Raw genomic sequence first — 18,013 nt, 5'->3', positions numbered from 1 at the left:
TGGATTTTTTTTTTTTTTACAGCACTGGTGTTGCTCCATACTTGTGACTTCATAACCTAAACCAACTCATTAGAAAAGGAGAAGCAGATTTTATCTACACAGGCATGGGGTCCTACACAGTTGCCATTTTAGCTTTGAGATAATGAAGAAACTTCCACTTGCTCTCCATCCTTCTTGACCTGTGAAAGAAGTAAAAGGTTGCCAGTCAGGCTCTCCATTTAGATGAAAGCTTCAAGCTTTAAATCATCTCCTGAAATATTTCTTAAGTAAGGGCATCTGCAAACTTTTTGCAAAATTATTTGCTTTATTTGGCAGTGAAAAGATAAGATGATCTGACATTTTGGCCTCATACGGGGGTCTGTCAAAGTGTATGGAGAACTAAAAGGCTTTTAAAAGAATCCATGTCCTAAAAATTTAATATTTAGGTGATATTCATAGTTCAGCTTTGTAGTACCTGTACCTCTGGTACAGGTACTACATCTGGTAGTACATCTGGTAGCTCAGGAGTTCCTGACTTAGTTAAATCACTTTCAGGGACTTGACCCTGGGGAATAGGTATCCCATACTGATTTGTGGTTTTGTTTCTTCAGAGTATCTGATTCCCTGAAGATCTTCTGTTTGTTCTTCTTTTGCTTATTAGTAACAGAGGGTTTTTTAAGTGTGTGGCTGTTCTTTTTGTGTCTCACTCTTCACAGTGAGACTTCACCTTCTCAGGACCCGGGCAGTTTCCAGGTGGATGGCTACATTTCTTCTGTGGTTTTTAAGGAATTCTTATTCATATGATTGTCCTCTCTGTGCTCAGGACTCACCAAGCTGCATCAAGAGGGCTCTACTGCAGGAGCAGAGACCTCGGATTTGAGGGCAAAAGAACCACTAGGCAGCCTCAGTATTTTTGTGTTTGCACTTTTGTATTAGTCCTTCAAACCAACTTATGAATTGCCATACTATCGCCCTAGGGAATGAGATTCCTGCTCTGATGTAGAGGTATCTCTTCCTACAGTTGATGTCATCAGTGAGATTCAGTATTTTCTACACAAATACTAGCACCTACAAAGAGGACACAATACTTGTGCTTTCATTCAGCATCACTGTAACCATTTCCCTGTTGCAAATGCAAATGCAGCTGGAATCTGGAGGCCAATGGGCTGTAGAAGACAAATTTGGTTTGATCCAAGGAAGGAAGAGTTCCTTTGAAATAAAAGGTATTTGATAATAGAACATCAGTGTTGAAATCTAAAATAACATGACCAATTGCCAAGGCTTCCTCACTGCAGAAGGAGGTTAATTAAGCAGCAGTCCTTTCTCCTGCACAGTCTCTGCTTTGAAAGAATGAATAACAACATGAGCTGGAGTCTACAGTACATAATGCCATTAGGTTTATTATTCCCCTTCTATAGCTTGCTGTAAAGAGAAGTGCTGCAATTAATGAATGGTTACAATGCTACAGTCAAGGTCAGGGTGAGGCCTAAAATCCAGAGCCAAGTTCTGTCAGAGTCACTTGTTGGCAGGAGAAAGCACTATAGTTTGTCAGGAAAATGGGATCAGCTCTTCCTTTCAGTGCGAAGAAATATCTCCCTCACATGCACCTGACAGCATCCCACCAAAACTCTCCGGGATACGTCAGAGCAGAGAAGTTAATGAAAGTGTTAGTAGCCCAGGCAGAGAGAGACTGTTCAACCAATTAGCCAGAAACTAGAGACACTCCTCTGCAGATTGCTGGTTATAACAGGTTATATGTGCTGTTATGGGGAAAAAAAAAGAAAAAAAAAAAAAAGATGGCTTCAGTTCCAAATTTCATCCTCTTGCACCACTGTAAATCTCAAACAGTCACACTGACAGTTCACTGTTGTGTATCAGAGATGTAGAATGTTTTCCTCAAGCATTAAACTGGTGCTTGACTGAAAACAAAGCCAGCTAAGCCCAAAAGGCAGTAACAATATATTTTCCTTTCTTTTCATTCCTTTCTCCTTGGTTATACACCCAATTTAAAAGCAAACAGTCACACATGCCAATCACATTACAATTCCTTACATTTTCTTGTATTCTATTTCCCAGTCAGTCAGTTCTCATCTGTTTTGCTTTTACCTTCTAAACTCTTCAGGGGCATGGAATATCACTTTTCAGCTTGTACAGTGTGAAAAAAAAATAGATCTTTGCTTATTACTGTAATATAAATGCATATTTGTGATCACAGTGATTGTGATTGCAGAAAATGAAAATCACAAAGATTATTTCTCAAAGCTCCCGTTAAAGGCCATGAGATGATTGCTAGCTAATGATAGAAACACATTTCTTTCAGGACAAGCTAGTCCATCATGAAGGCTTAATATCTTCCACTGGAGCAGCTATGTTTGTTGGAAACAAGACACCATTGCCAGATGGAGCATAGGTCTGTGTTTACGTTCTGATGCAAAATGCATGTGAAAAGTCTCAAGAGTTCTGAGTCCCTCAGGAATGAGGCAAGAGAGTTGGTAAGATCTAGTTTGCAAGAGGGCTGACTGATGCATTCAAATAGCAGGTTTCTTCAGGCATGTTTTTTTCCATTAAAAAGGCCACACTTTGCCAATCGGAGAACAGGGCAATCGGCAGTCACTGAGCAGCATGAGTTGCTTGTTACATTGAGCAAAGATGGAGAAATAGAAAAGCATGATGGCATAAGTGTAAAAGAAACATTCCATACTCACAGAACCGACTTAGTGCGTATATGTTTAACCCCTCCCAACCATAGACAGATGTTCCCCAAAGGGAAAAGCATTTTCAGTATGTTCTAATTTGGAGGGGAGGGGGGTGGTGAGGTGGGGCTAGAGAACCTTCTGCCCTCTGAGAAACACTCATTCGTCTTCTGGCTTGTGTATGTGTGCTTGAAATGCACTCAGTTCCTCCTTAATATCACCCCCAGCACTGTGATGTCGCAAATTTGTTGCAAACCAAGCATCAGCAATTTTCTCCGCTGGTGGAACTGCTTCAGAGCAGTGCTGTGCTTGAATACAGTGTGAGGGGATTACCTGTGGTTTCTGGGTTGTGAAATGAGAGATATAACTGACAGAGCAATCTGTTGATAGTGCTTTCTTGGCTTCCCTTTGATGATGACTCGTGTAGCCATAGAAATAAGCGCTAAAGTGAAAAATAAGCTCTGGTAAAACCACAGCTCTGATGGCCAGATGTGTTCCAAGTAGTAAATAAAAGGCCTTTCAGAAAGGAAGTGAAACATGTGGAAGGAAGAAAACAAGAACATTTATGTCTTTCTGTCCCATCCCTTTTAACTCCGGGGGTTTGTTTTTATAATACTTTCCTCTCCATGGCTTTTAATGCTGACATTTGCTGAGGAAGGGATGAGGATCTGATATAACACCTCCTGAACTTATCACTGTCATTTGTATGAGGAGCCTGACCAAAACTTGCGGTCCCAGGTACTGTACAAAAATGTAGTGATAACTAACACATAGCCCAAAGAGCTTGCATCTCAACAAGGAAGATACATGGGAAGTGCCAATGAAAGCTCAGAGACAGTCCTGAGTATAAAGCTTATCTGTCTCTGCTTCTCTGTGGCATCTCTATGTTACACTGCTTCTGCCATGCCTTTCTGATGACTCCTCAGCCCAGTTGATCTTGGCCACCAAACTTGAGTTGTAGGGACAGGAGGTGTCTTAGACCAGCTGCTTAGCTACCCAGAGATTCAGAGCTTCAGGGCATCTGCAAGAATAGCTGAAGGTATAGACTTCAGTCTACCCTAGAGAGTGGCAGGTTAATAGACATATTAGCATATGTTATTTAATGTTTGGGTCAGGCATGTCTTTATTCTTGCTGTACATGAATATGCCTGAAATCTGTGCAAGAATAAATTGCAAACTAATTTATTCTTGGCATGCAAAGCAAGTTCCACATTTTGCAGAGGGAATGTATGCCAAGGATGCCCTGTCAATACCCTGGCAATCTTCATGAGGAATAAAAAATCTGAGTCAGTCTGAAACTCCTGCTCCCAAGCTAGACACATCACCTTCACCTGCCTCCTTGCCATGTGATGAGGTATATTCCTCATCTTTCCTGAGGAGCAATGGGACAGATGACCTTCACAAGGCTCCAGCCTGGTGGCACAGACAAATTCTGACACAGATCTTTTACTTTCTGCTGCCTTCCATTTGCCATAGTGTTTTGCCACAGTGTACTGCCATGCCTCTTTCACTCCCACAGCAGCAGATATGCTGTCTCATTTCTACATGCACACGTGCTTCCCAACCCTGTCTTCTGGTAACCAAAGGTTGTCATCCTCTGTCCGTAAGTACTAGAGGACATCTTGGGTTCTGGAAAGTCTGCCAGAGATGGGAAACTCTGTGACCACAGGAAAACTCATTACCAAAAACCCCCAAAACCTACAAGTGATCAGACAGGGATTAAGTAGTTTTGTTCAGATCCATGAAGGACACATAGACACACGTGCTGGCAGTTTCCTGTGGTGCAAGGTGAGGGAGGATGGGGGAAGTGCATGGACTATAAAAGCAGCCATTTTGCTCTGTGTCTGGGAAGCCCAGCTGGAAGTTCTGAGCTATTGCAGAAGGGCAGAAGTGAAACTGCAGCTGTGATCAGACTGGACATTTTCTGGCTCAAGCCACTAGTTCCTCTTGTTCCTGTGGAGCAGTGTCCCCCACAAGATGCACGTGTGTTGTGGCTAGTGTTTACAACCAGTGGTAAGAATGGTCCAGTTGTTCTTTCTGCCCTTACAACTGCTGAGATTCATATGTGTGCCTGAGCACCACGTCTCTGCTTTCCCATTGGTTTTTTTCATTTTTAATCTCCTCGAGCAAGGACCAGCATATCACTTCTCTGTGTGTGTCACATGTATAGTCTGTATATGTCACAAGTACATCTTCTAGCCCAGTACTGTGCCAGCCCAAGCGCTTTCCAGATGATACCTGAGCAGAGGTGAAGCATGGAGAGGCCAGGCAGGATGAGCCCGCTGGCTCCAGCGGCGAGAGGAGGGATGTTTGAGTGCAAGCCAGCGTTCACAGTGATGAGTCACCCAGATATGCACAGTAACTACGGTGGTGGCCCTTCCAACACCCGCAAAATCCTTTGCACTGTCTCTTGGTTTCCTGTTCCCAGCACAAAACCTGTTTGCCTTTAGCAAGTTAAACCTGTTGCTTCCCTGTATTTCTCCCCTGCCCTGGATCCTTTAGTGTTTTGCTGTGCAATCTATGTGTCTGAGATCCTAAACATGGAGAGATTACAGCGTTACCTCACTCCAATCTGATAATGATACTCAGCTGCTAGTGCTCATGCAATTCAACAAGAGGTAGCACTGGACTGATCACCGCCTCAGATTTCACAGATCTTTGGTTCTGATATTTTTCTCGTGCTGTCCCCTAGTCAAAAGTCCTAAATGTTAGTTTGTTGACCCAGACTGCAACCCAGCATTTACATGAGGGAAGAAGACACTCCCACAGCAAGTTGCACAGATGTGCAACTTCCTCACACAGCTAACGGTACTAACATCAGCTGAATTCCTCGCCTCAGTAAATGGGCACAAGATCTTGTTGTTTGCAAGAACAAGGAATTAATCATTATTGAGCAAGCATTCATTATGGCAGCTATGAAGAACAAGTGAGTTTAATTTTTGTAAAGAGGTCTGTTTAGTGGAAGAGGTGAATGTCATATTTTGCACTTGGGTAAGAAGGATTAGTCAGGTCCTTGGTTTGCTTGGGCTTGGGTAGCTGGGGCACAAGAAGAGCGCAACATGCACTCCTGCTTGATAATTAGAACAGCTGTAGCAGAGACACAGAAAATCCACTCTGATCTGTAGTCAAAAAGGGATGGTCATCAGTGTTCTCACTGGGCTTAGTGATAAAAGGGAGAATCATATTAATGTATCTCAAATCCAGGCTAGAGCAAATTACAGCAAATTTAGAGGAGGAGAAAAGTCTCATTTTTAAATACAGATACTCTGAATTTATAATTTTTCATTTTTCTGATACTTAAATCTCAGAGGCTGGTGAGTTGACCCAGGGGCGTCAGCACACAGCCAAGTCAAACACCATTAATCTAAAGATATCTTAGACCCAATGAGCATACTGTGCTTGATGTGGAATCCTCACTGGATTTTTAAATTTATTTTATTTGTACATTTATACATAATGACGGAGAGAAAAGACAAAAGCTTGCATCTATGTTTGTACAATTGTTTGCATGTCCATGCACAAAATATCCCTCAGTAGTTCCAATGCAGTAGATGCCTTTGTTTTAAATCTTAAAATAGTGATTTTTATGCAATGTATGCATCAAGCAGTGTATAACTGTGTGCAGAGATGCACTCTGTCACAGACACAAACATGAAAGCATAGAAGAAACACATCTTCTATATCTTCTACATGGATGCCAACACTTGTGTCATGGGCGGTAACCCAAGGCTTCCAAGCATCTTTCAACAGGAGCCTGAACAAAATGTTCTTCTGTAAACTGATTGCACAGCAAATAGCTTTTATTGTTGCAGATCCCCATAGTTCAGTAGATGGGAGGAGAGGGGAGGGAAAATCAAACTCCATGCCCTGGGAGCCAGGCTATCTTAGAGATTTATAAATTACCTCAGTGATCTGCAATGATTCTAGGTACTTGATATTGCTCAAGTCCTTCTGTCTCCCTCTCTCTCTCTCAGCAAAATAAAGCTAAGGAAATCCAGGAGACTAAATTCATTGGTGCAGATTAGTGACGGGAAGGAAAATGGATATGCATGAATTAAACAAGACCATTCGCCTTCTCTGATCTGCAAATGTTTTTCTCTCAGAAATGCAACTTCTTTTTTTGCAGGTGACACCCACACATCTCCTTCACTTACTGGTGATGATAATAAAGGAGATAAACAACTGGAGCTCATGCAGTTAGACTTAATCTTTGTATGTCATCGTCACCAAGCAAAGCCACAGCAATAGGAAAACAGAGCTGTTTTCTGCTGCTCATTTCTAACTGACATTTCTTCACCAAGTTGCTCATGTAACCTATGGACTCTTTGAACTCTGAAATTTTGTGCCTGCTATCTTTCACAGTGTGTGGGTACTGTCATGCAGTGCTGAGCTGCAGTACATATATCCTCTGCCTATACCCCGGTCCTCATTTTGCTTCTCTGCCTCAGTGGTTTGAATTCAGATTGCACAACTACAACAGAAACTCTTTTTTTTTTTAAAAAAAAAAAAAAAAAAAAAAAAAAAAAAAAAAAAAAGTTCAGAAAGAAGGCAGAAATAAAGCTAATTTTAAAATCTTTTTTGGTTGAGTGTATATGCATGGTTATTTTGACTTAAATCTCAGGAAATAACCACAGAGCCTTCATCCTTCCAAGGGCTGCTTTTATTGGAGGAAACTCACTGGAGCTACAGTCCAAAGTAACGCATTTCTCTAGTTGCTGGAGACAAGCCCTGGAGTCACTTAACTCCACTTTTCCTGCAGTCAGCCATTCATCCATCCTGCCGTTCCATTCTGCTGTGGTTTGCTTGACCACTGCCCTTCGAATAGAAGTTGCTGCTTTCATCTCAAGAGTTTTCTGGGACTCAACAGTGTGGCCAAGTCTACGCACAGGACCTAACCTGGCTTTCCCTACCAGTGCAGCTAGTTTCTCATTGATGCATAGCAGCCTATGCAGTAAAAAGTATTTCTTAAGGCAAGAAGGACTTAGAGGTTTTAATACTGTTATTTCTAGTATATGGCCAGGGAGAGGCAGAAGTCTGTTTTGTGTAGTGCATCCTGCGGCTGGTTTGTTCATTTCCATTCCCTGAGGGACTGTTCCAGAGTTTCACTGAAGTGGTTTCGGAGTGGTTTCTCCTTTAACCCTTTTTGTTTCTCCCATCCTTAGTGGATTGCTCCATCACAGGGCTGGGTTTGAACGTAGTGTCAACTTCATGTGTCTACAGAGGGGAGAGAGGTTATTCCCCTGCTGTCCAATTCCGTATCTTCATAGTCTCATACTTGGTTGTTGTTAAGATAAAACTGGCATTACTTCAGCATTCTGCTAATGAGAGAAAGAGCTACATGGGATAATGCTCCCAAAGGCGACATCGCGCCCTGGACTTCAGCCTCTGTCCCTGCGCATCAGGAGCTGATGAGCTATGCAAACAGAGAAACAATTTCCTTTCTCCAGACAGTTCTGATTTGGTTGAGGAAGGCTGAGAACCCCAGAAAGAAATGCAAGCAGACTACTTGATCATTTTCATGAGGAAAAAAAAAAAAAAAAAAAGAAGATTAAAAGTAGCCCAGAGGCTGTCACAGGCAGCAAGCATAGCAGGAAAATTAGTTCATTCTGACTCACAACAGAGTGATCTAATTTAATGGGGCACTGACAAGGCTGTCGGGCATTAATTTAGCTGTTATCTACGTTAGCCTGATTCATGGTTGTGTCCTCTCCATATGGGGGGCTTGAGACGTCACTCAGACTCTGTGTCGCCAACGGAGCGCCTACTCTGGAGGACCTGGAGCCCCTTCCTGCAACCCTGCGCTCGCTGCGAGGGAGGGATCAGCATCTCTTAGCAGTGCAGGCTCAGATTAGAAGGCAAAAAGTCCTTGCAGGCAGGGAAAAAAATGCAACTGTAATTAAAGAGCCCCTCCGGTCACACAAGGGGGCAGAAGAGAGGCTGGATAGGAAAGCTTCCTTCTGGCATTTCCTGCCTTTGATTTCTTAATTTTGCAACCTGATCTCTTTTCTTTTAAGGTACTTTAGTATGTAATTTCTTAAGCTTCTTTATTTTAGAACAAACGGAAAGGCTATTTGATCCTCCTACCAGATTGAAACCACTATGTTAATTTCCACAGAACTGTACTGTTACAAATTGCTTGTTTGCATCTTTGTTTTTGCTGGTTAGGGAGTAATCTTTCCTGCCTGAAAAACTAGAGTTGTTCCAGCCCATGAGAACACTTCAACCTGATCCAGAATAGTTCCCCTAAAGGAATAAAAAGCCGGTGAGGAAAAGGAAGAATGATGTGGCTACATAATGATATAATGACTAGGAAAACTGTGGCATTTGAAAATTCCTGGTCATTTCAATGGTCAGAAGAATGAGATGAAGCCAGATCCCCAGAACTAAAGTGCCCTGGTAAGTTCATGGGTCCTGAAAATAAAGTTACATTTCGTTTTTATTATCAAAAAAAAAAGAGAAAAAGTAAGCACCAGCCACTTGATCCTGGAGATCCGGTAAAAAAAAAAAAAAACAAAAAAAACAAAACAAAAACCACACCATGAATTTGAGACCATTCAATTTTTTGTCTCTTTGCAAATGGGTTTGTATGAAATTGGCAGCGTCCTCATACTTTGTCAGCCAAATTGGCCACATCAGACTATCTGCATGCCCTTGAGGCTGGAATAGTAATGTACTGTAATGTGATGCTCTAACAAAAGCACCTAATTGTGAAGAACAATCCATTTGCATCAAGATAAGCAGCTAGTAACGTTTCCCTCTCACAGCCACTTACAGACACTGACTTTGGCTACAAATTACTGCCTAGTGCTGTTTTCAGCCTTTCCCACTCTTTACAGGACCTTAACAAAGCTGATGTGTTGTACTCATTACCCTAACCTGTTTTCCGGTTAGTGTGAGTGACTAACAAAATTGTCGTGGTCCGTGATTCATCTTGAATAAAGTATTTTCCAGTCACACAGCAAAAGCCTTGCTGAAAGCGGAAAGATTTGATCTTTAGCACCGAAGCCTTTGCTCATGTGCTCCTAAAACTCATGCATTTTGTACCATGTTATTTATTAGTATCGAACATACCATCAGTAGCCAAAGTTGCTTCTGCTATGAACTTGGCAATTGCCAAAAGCCTGCTATGCGCAGGAAATGAAACGTACAGAAATTAAATGCACTGTGGGAAGCACCTGGTGTGTGGGATTCCCACGTGGTTGTTTGGCATGGCTGAAAATCTAAGACGATGGGAAAAATCAAAGGGACGAAAGACCCCCAAATCCTTCAAACAGAAAACAAGTACCTATCCAATCACCACATGGCTCCAATCTCCTATGGCAACTCCTTCCCCCAAACTGAAGAGGAATGTGGCACACAGGACAGCCTTTGTGAAGCAAATAAGTAGTCAGGAGGGCATGTGGAAGGCTGCACAATGGTGTTAGAGATTAACAAATTGGATGGGTTCCTGAACTGCTGAGTCTGGCATAGAAATGAAAGTAAAAGAGATGATATGCAAAAAAAGGAAGATGTGACATTGTTTGACAGACATGCAGGGTTATGTTTATAGCTGCAGAAGAAAGAAGAGGCATTTTGAAAAATCTGATACAGGACGACGATATTGGAATTTGGGGGCTTCAAACTAGAAGGAATGGCTTCAGTGAACCTGACATCCCCAATGGTGAAGTTTCGAAATACTGCAAAGGTAACACAGGTTACCTCCTTGGCATTCATCTCCTAGGGGCTTGGTGTCTGGAAGCATAGACGAGCCAGGCTGTTGTTTTATGCTGTGCTGGAAACGTGCAGAACAGGAATCAGCATGCAGGGGGCCAGAGCTGCACAACCCTTGGTTGACCCCTTGCAACATATGTCGATTGCCTTTCAGCTACGATGACTTCAGATCAGATGTTCGTTTGACACAGAGATCCAAAAGTGGGGGAAAGGAGGCCAATAACTTAAATCACTGTTCAGCAGGATTATAGTTGCGTTTGAATTAAGACCTGTGTACAAGGCAGACACCCTACAGATCTCTCACTGCCCTCCATGAGGTCCAGTTTCCAAGTTCAGAGCAGCAACACAGGGAGGTTTCTCTTTACATCATCCCATAAACAGCATATAGACCGCAAAGGCAGGGCTAGGAAGGGCCAGGGCTGTCCTGGCATGTTATGCATTGCCTAAAACCACATGGAATAAATTAGGATTGCTCAATTTGTCATATATGCTAATCCACATATGCAGAGCCAGACTCTAGGCTTAACTGGCTTGCTTCTCTGAAAACACTTTCTTTTATTCCCTTACAGTGGCAGATAAATGTATTTACTGGTGTCTCATCTCCAACAGTCTGTAATTCATGCCCCTACAGTGCTTTAATATAATAGCAATGTCCATTTTAACACCGTGCTGGGCCTCTCCTGTCCTGGTTCTCCTAATTTTTTCATTATATATTTAAGATGTTTCTCTGTATCTATCTTTCTTTTTGGTCAGTGAAATGAATTAATAATTGTTCCAGATGTTCCAGGACATACTTTCTAGCATCACGTCCTGGGAGCTATCAGTATGTTTTAAATATGGAAATTACAGAAGTGTTAGGGGAAAGGAAAGAAAATTATACCAACATTTGCTTTAGAAAGTGATACTTTCCTCTGACTAGCCTCAAGCCCAATGCATTTATTCAGGATTTAATTTATGGTATCTATTTAATAATTTTAAAAGGAGATTGCAGAAAATATAATAAAACTCTAAGGAATATAGATACAATGAAATAGATACATCTATATCTAAAAAAATATATATGCCGTTTAAGCAAAGAACATTTACCCTGTTTTATGCTTTTGATACGCTTTTGACATCTCACCTTGCATTTGCACTAGAAGATGTGATTTTTCACTGCGCATTGTAATCAGAGCACTTGTTAATGTCGTGTTGTGCAATGACAGCACTGATAGATGGCATGAAACATGCTGAGACAGTGCCATACCCTGATGGATGACTGTGCCCAGACTGCTGCGCTCTCCCAGGAGTGGCTGGATGCCCCCGGCACAGGATGATCCACGTCTCCCCAACAAGTGAGGAGGGAGGTGGCAAGGCACTAGCACCCCTCCAGTCAGTGCCAGCCAGGAGGGCCAAGCTGGGCCCATGCAGGCACTGCCATGGCTCCTCCTAGCTCCCTCCCCTCCACCCCCTGCACATGCCCTTTGCTGCCTCGGTTGTAGTGCAGAAGCGCAGTAAGGGGCTTTTCAGGAAAAGAGGGTAAAAAATGAATGTGTAAAAATGTCAGCCTTGGGGGGTTTGTGCATGTGGTGAGGGTAAAGGAGAACAAATAGATAGACCTTTTTTTTTAAGTTCTTCAACCCAATCATAAGATTTTGGGTTTACTGAATGGACCCCGATAAAGCTCTTGGGATGTGCTGGGTCCAAGACCACAGTCCCCTGCCAAATGTACATCACTGCCTCATGGCAGTGGGTGCTCGGGCCTTGCTTGCCATTGCCGCTGGGGGCTCTGCACCCTGCTCTGCAGACCTGGATGGGTGGACAGCAGGTACCTCACCACTGTCCATAGGTAGCACAGCACCCTCCAGGAGCATGGTTCATGATGACATCGCTCAGAATGAATGCTTTGGGGTCAAGCCAGCAAAATCAAATAAAACTTCCAATTTGGAAGTGCCAAAGCTTTTTTCTTTGCTTAAGATGTCAAAGTAGATTGTTGCCACACTTCCACATCTCTGCTTTTGTCATGTCCCTTCAAAGAGGGAAAGAATCTTCTTATCCCAACTTGGAGGAAAGTAAACGTACAATCCCAATTTTATTTCAAGGTGGGAATACGGATTTGTTTTTCATGTAATTGTTTATTCAGTAGTCCCTACAAAATAAACCTTATCTCCTCAGTATGAAAAGGGATTTTATGCCAAGACAATCCCAATTACAGTTTAGGATGTCTTGTTAATGTAAACATGCTTAATTGAAGGAATGAAGCAAGTTTTGCTGAACACATTGTCTTACTCCAGCATGGAGCATTCCTGAAGAACAGATAAAAACCTCCAGTCAACACAAAGTTCCTTGATACAAATACCCAGAGCAGTCCTTGCAGGTTGCTGAGCACTTGCAGGTCCTATTCACAGTAGTGGGAACAAAGGACCCTCTCACAACCCAAAAATTGGGTACTTATGGGAAAAAAATTCAAGTGATGTTTAGTTGCCCAATAACTGGACTCAGATTTTTGAAAGAGCTCTGGTGCAAACAAGGTGCATGAACTTTCAGGAAGACTCAGCAGAATGTGTTTTGGACACAAACAAAAATTCAGAAGTGAAAGTAAAGCTCTCCTCAAAATCTGACCTCTGCGTCTTCTAATGCTTCCCATATGACTTTGAGTTGCCTCATTCCAGGAGGCAAACAAAACAGAAAAGGGCTGCTTCATGACGACAACAGATCTTCCTCTCCCACTTGTCTTGATTTTGTCTTCAGGTTGATGACTTTCTTATTCTGTGGAGTTGCTTGGTCATGACTTCAAATGGCCTTATGAATATATACAAAGTGTCCAACCCAAGGACTCGCATGTTGAAGTAGTAGTTTTCTATCAATATCAGCTTGATTTGTCCTGGCAGCCCATTTGTGCCACGGCCTAACGGCTTGGATGCCTTCAGGCTGTCTTTTCTCTCTTTCTTTAAATCACGTGTTTTGAACTTCAAACCGTGCGCTGGTCTTGTAGGGAAAAAAATACTTTTTTTTTTACATTTTGCCATATTTAACAGCAACAGGGGTTTCTGAGGATTAGACATACAGGAAAGCAAATTAAGGGTTAAATCTGAGGCAGCAGTTATCTGGAAAGGTCAGAAGTTCTGATTCTCCCAACAGCTGAGCAAAACAAGTGTTAGGAGGAGACCAGCTCTGAGGTCTGATGCCATCTTTCTATCTCACCTACTGACAACCCTCAACACAAGTTGTACCTCATTTTCAGCCATCATGGAGAACAATCCTTTTATACTCCCTGCTCCCCCCCACCCCGCCCCCACTTTTTATGTTTGTTTTCTTGTTTTAGTAAAATACCAAAGTTTAGCCAATACTTGCTATGGTGTAGGTATCCATGATGAATAACAACAAACATGATGAGAAAATGAGAGGCTGTCCTTCCATGTCCAAGAGCGAGTGACTTCCTAGAAGCCCATGAGGCTACTGGTGGGCCAGCTGGTGGGTATCACGGCTGCCAGGACCGATATGCAGTGTAGTCTCGTGTTGGTGCATAGGATGGGTAACCCTTGTTCTTTTGGTATGGTGGATGCCGGGGAGTCATGTTCATGTAGTCACTCTGATGGTACATGCTCTTTTTGGATTTTTGCTGTGGAACAAGTTTGAAGAGAAGTGTGAAAACATTTCTGCAATTAGTCTGCCCCGCCTGGGGCAAACATTCAAAAAGGGAGAAGAAGAAAGGGAACAGGCATCTTTTGAGCGAAGGGGTTTTGACTGTTAATAAGACCTGAGACAAGTTAATAATGTATTTGATTAATTTTTCCTTCTTTGAATTAACAAATTGTCTCACCCAACTCCCATATTAACTACTGACAGTTGTGGCCCTAGGTCCTGGTTCAGGGAAGCAGGCATATTTATAAAGCAGCCTCAGGTTTAAATACATTTACAAAAGAATTAGAACACATGTTCTCATAAAATAATCTATGGAATTTGCCCAACCTGAGTGTAAGTCTCCAGTTTATCTGCTGAGAGATTTACAGTGTTAGTTCTCCGGGTAAAGGAATGCTGCAAACCAAGGATACAATCTGCTAGCTCTCACCATCAATTCTCAGCTGTGGAATGACTCAGCAGAAGCAATACAGTCTGAGCAGTGAAGGTTGTCCTCATTTATTAGGATGAAAAAAGAAATAAGCTTAACTCAAACAGAATAAGAGCAGGAAGAATCAGCCCCAGCTCTGTGTATCACGGTTTACCCATCATGTACAGTAGTAACACACAATGTGTATGTTGTTCTGAGCCTTCCTTCAAGGGGCAAAAGATTCAGAGCTGACGTTAATCTTTTATCTGTCTTGCTATCCGGGCCTTAAAAATCGCATTTCTATTGTTGAATTCCTTATACTTGCCTTATAATTCCCCTGTGAGACAAGGCGGGATTGGTCTCTTTCAGAAATAAGAGTAGCAGAAGACAGGTGAAAATTTGTCGATAATCACAGAGGAAGTCTGTGGCTACAGCAGCATTTGAACCTCTGACTGCTGCAGATTGTGCACAAGGTTGGTGGTTTTGCATAGCTTAAGGCTTTATTGATCGGGGACTAGGCAAAGTGCTTCCATGCTTTTTCCTTAATACTGATCATACCTTCTTTTGCGATCTCCTTTTTACTGAAATTTCTTTCCTACATACATAAATATTTGCATATGCTGCAATATACTTGTGATGTTGTGGAACCGGAGGAGGTTTGCAAATGTGATGGCTGAATTATGCTGTACATGCAGAGTGGGGCAGTTACTATGAAACATTTTATGCTTTTTTTATACCCATGTTATATATATTCCAGGTGTTGAAAGTGAGTTACATAGTGCTTAAGCCATGCAATGCATGTAAATTATTGGATACGAAAGCTTTACCTGTATGTGTTCATCTCCATAATATAGGATTTTTAATTCACCTAAGAGGTAATTTTGCATGACAGAAGGACATTGTGCTAGTGAGAGTGAATGCTGACTGTTACAGGATCAAAGACTGCTACTTCTGGAGACTAAAGCAGTTTTTCTCCAGGGAAGGCAAAAGCGTATGAACAAATCTTCAGCTGCTTTCAGGAACTCAAGCAAAACAGGCTTGCTGTGGCTGTCAAGTATCGTATTTTAGGATCTTTTTCTATAATTCACCACGTCTTCCAGGCATCTGTATTTACATTCAGCAACACTAAATACATCCACACTCAAGAGTACATATTATCAGTGAAGCACCACCAGCAGTGATAGCAGCAGGTAAAAACTGATGCAGCAAACAGCACACATTGCAGTGCAGCCCTGTCACTCCTGCTGGGAGCAGACATGTTAGTAGCAAAGTGCGTAGCCATTAGGTACCAAATGAATACAGCAGAGAGAAAATGGTTCAGATTGCAAATGATGGATCTGAAGCTACACTAGCTCATCAGGGCACAGCCGCTGTAGCACAGCACTGTACACCAGCAGCTGTTTGCCTTAATCCTCTCAGCTCTCCTAGGAGTCAGCTTCTACAACAAAGCACAAAGGACCGCTTAACCTGCCTTTGTGTTTCCCTATGGCAATGCTCCTTCTGATTGTTTTCTGTTAGAACTAGCCATATATTGAGCAAGTGTATTTTTGTGAAACACTTAACAGATTTCAAGCTTCAGCTAGCAGCCAGAGTGGCTTTCTGTATACACGCAACATTTAACCTATCATGGACTCTGGGCCCTTCATAAAGGCTCCCTTGTAATGTGTTGAAAATTGCTATTTAATGACAAAGATACAGGGAAAAGGCAGAGTACAAGGAACAGAGTTCTCTATGGTCAATATTCAAGTCTTTCCCACATGGAATAAGTAGTGTAAATCAGCACTGGGAGATTACAATCCTAAGAATTGTCTAGAAAGGTGTCCTGCTGCCTCTGCATCACACCTCACCCTGTTACTCCAGCAGGAAGACCTGGATATGACCTGGGCCAGCCAACTCTCCAGAGAGATTAGAAAGCAAAAACAATGAGCCATAAGACTGTCTCAGCTTTCTTAGGGTTAATGTATAGAGGTGAATGAGGGACTGATGGGATCCTGGTGCTCCTACTCCCTTGCAGTCAAGCTGCCAGAAATAATGGGTACTCGAGGGAACTGCTGGATAGGCACAAGTCATCAGTGCAGATGGTCTTAGGGCAACTGAGGGTTCCCTGAAGATTGTTTTACTGTTAGCTGAGCTCCTTCTGTCAGTATAGTCTCAAGGGGTTTTGCCAGGAATGCCTGCAGTGCTAGATTTCCCTGACGGGGACAATTGGCAGAGCTAGAGACAGTGTCTTGGTATTGCTGCAGGGCACTGCCAACATTATGGCATTATGACATGCTTTAGGACTTCGCTGCAGGGTCCTGCCTGCCCACCTGGAGAGCATCTGGTGTTTCAATTCTTTTGAGGCATAGCATGGGTGTGCATATATACTGAAGTGAAGGGTAAACATGGCCTGAGAAATGAACGGGGGACAAAGATCATACAGAGAAAAGGAAAAACAATAGTTTCTTACCCAGTAGTTAATAAAAACTGCAGTTATTAGCATACTGTAGAAAGCAAGAACTCCAGTCACTGCCACCATAATCCACAAAGGAACTGCAGACTGAGGCTCTTGTGTTTGAATGGGTGTCTCTTTAAGGAAAAGAACAAAGAAATCTTTAATACATGAAAGCAAAAACCTCAATCTCTGCTTATATACTCCTTGTTCCAATGCACCATCTAAATTAATCATCATTTTAAGATGTCTGCTTCAGGGCATCGGGAGCAGGAATGTAGTTTTACCAGACAACCCAAGTTTTATTTTCTTTTTTCTTTTTCTTTTTTTTTTTTTTTTGTGAAGGAAACAAACTTGTAGGGAACGTGTATAAGGAGGATACGCCTGGCCTACAGGGATTTTCCAGCTTACCTTTCACGTGAATGACAGTTCCGTTGCTCTTCTCATTGTAGACATATGGGGGTGGATACATGGCCTCGATTTTGCAGAAGTAGATGTCAGTTTGGTTGGCATTCATATTCCAAAGATTGAAGATGACTTTGTCCTTATCGTGAATCCCCTGGCAGTTGAATTCTTTATTTGAATTACTGCTAATTTTGGTCATGTTCCATGAAATAAAGCAAACTTCAACTGCACTGTCTGTTCCTTTGTGCAGCGAAGCTCGAAATTCCTTCCCGGTTCCATTGTATGTGTAGTTGCAGACTAGAGTTGCAGTTTTGTTAGCTACAATGAGCAAAGGACGCTGAGCCACTAAAATCTTGTTTTCTGGAAGGGAGGGGAGAAAGTGAGAAAACCACTTGATTATAAAATACAGTATGAGACTTCGGAACCACACATTCTCCCGTGCAATTCTTCTCCATACCTCCTCTCCTCTGATGATACCCCCTACTAGGGAGTACATAACCACCAAGCTGCAGAAGCAGTTTCTCACAGAAGCTCTTCTTGCAACAAGCCCCCTCTATATAAATAATTACATAGTCACTAGGGGAGACTGTGAGGTCAAGAGCATTTTTCTTCAGTCAGAACACTAGTACAGAAAGTAGTCCATGTGATTAAGATATAACGCCAGGGCTCAGAAGGCTACTTTGCGTCTCTGTGTGTGTGTGTGTGTGTGTGTGTGTATATATATATATATATATATATATATATATATATATACACATATATGAG

General features: G+C 42.3%; 1 protein-coding gene across 1 annotated transcript in view; it reads right to left on the bottom strand.

Annotated features, from left to right (window-relative positions):
* Nucleotides 1–12,896: 12,896 nt before the first annotated feature.
* CD28 (CD28 molecule) overlaps nucleotides 12,897–18,013 on the bottom strand; it is an 11,339-nt gene continuing 6,222 nt past the window's right edge. Inside the window, exons 2-4 of the mRNA XM_026853268.1 lie at nucleotides 17,255–17,608; nucleotides 16,862–16,980; nucleotides 12,897–13,983 (exon numbers count right to left, since the gene is read on the bottom strand). Of these exons, the coding sequence (XP_026709069.1) occupies nucleotides 13,843–13,983; nucleotides 16,862–16,980; nucleotides 17,255–17,608 (614 nt within the window). The 3' untranslated portion in view covers nucleotides 12,897–13,842. The remainder of the gene's footprint in view (nucleotides 13,984–16,861; nucleotides 16,981–17,254; nucleotides 17,609–18,013) is intronic.

Source organism: Athene cunicularia (genome assembly GCF_003259725.1).
Source record: "Athene cunicularia isolate RWA chromosome 7 unlocalized genomic scaffold, athCun1 chr7_part2, whole genome shotgun sequence".
Taxonomy (NCBI): domain Eukaryota; kingdom Metazoa; phylum Chordata; class Aves; order Strigiformes; family Strigidae; genus Athene; species Athene cunicularia.
Note: the sequence above shows the minus strand (reverse complement) of the source record. Positions and strands in the feature narration are given on the sequence as shown.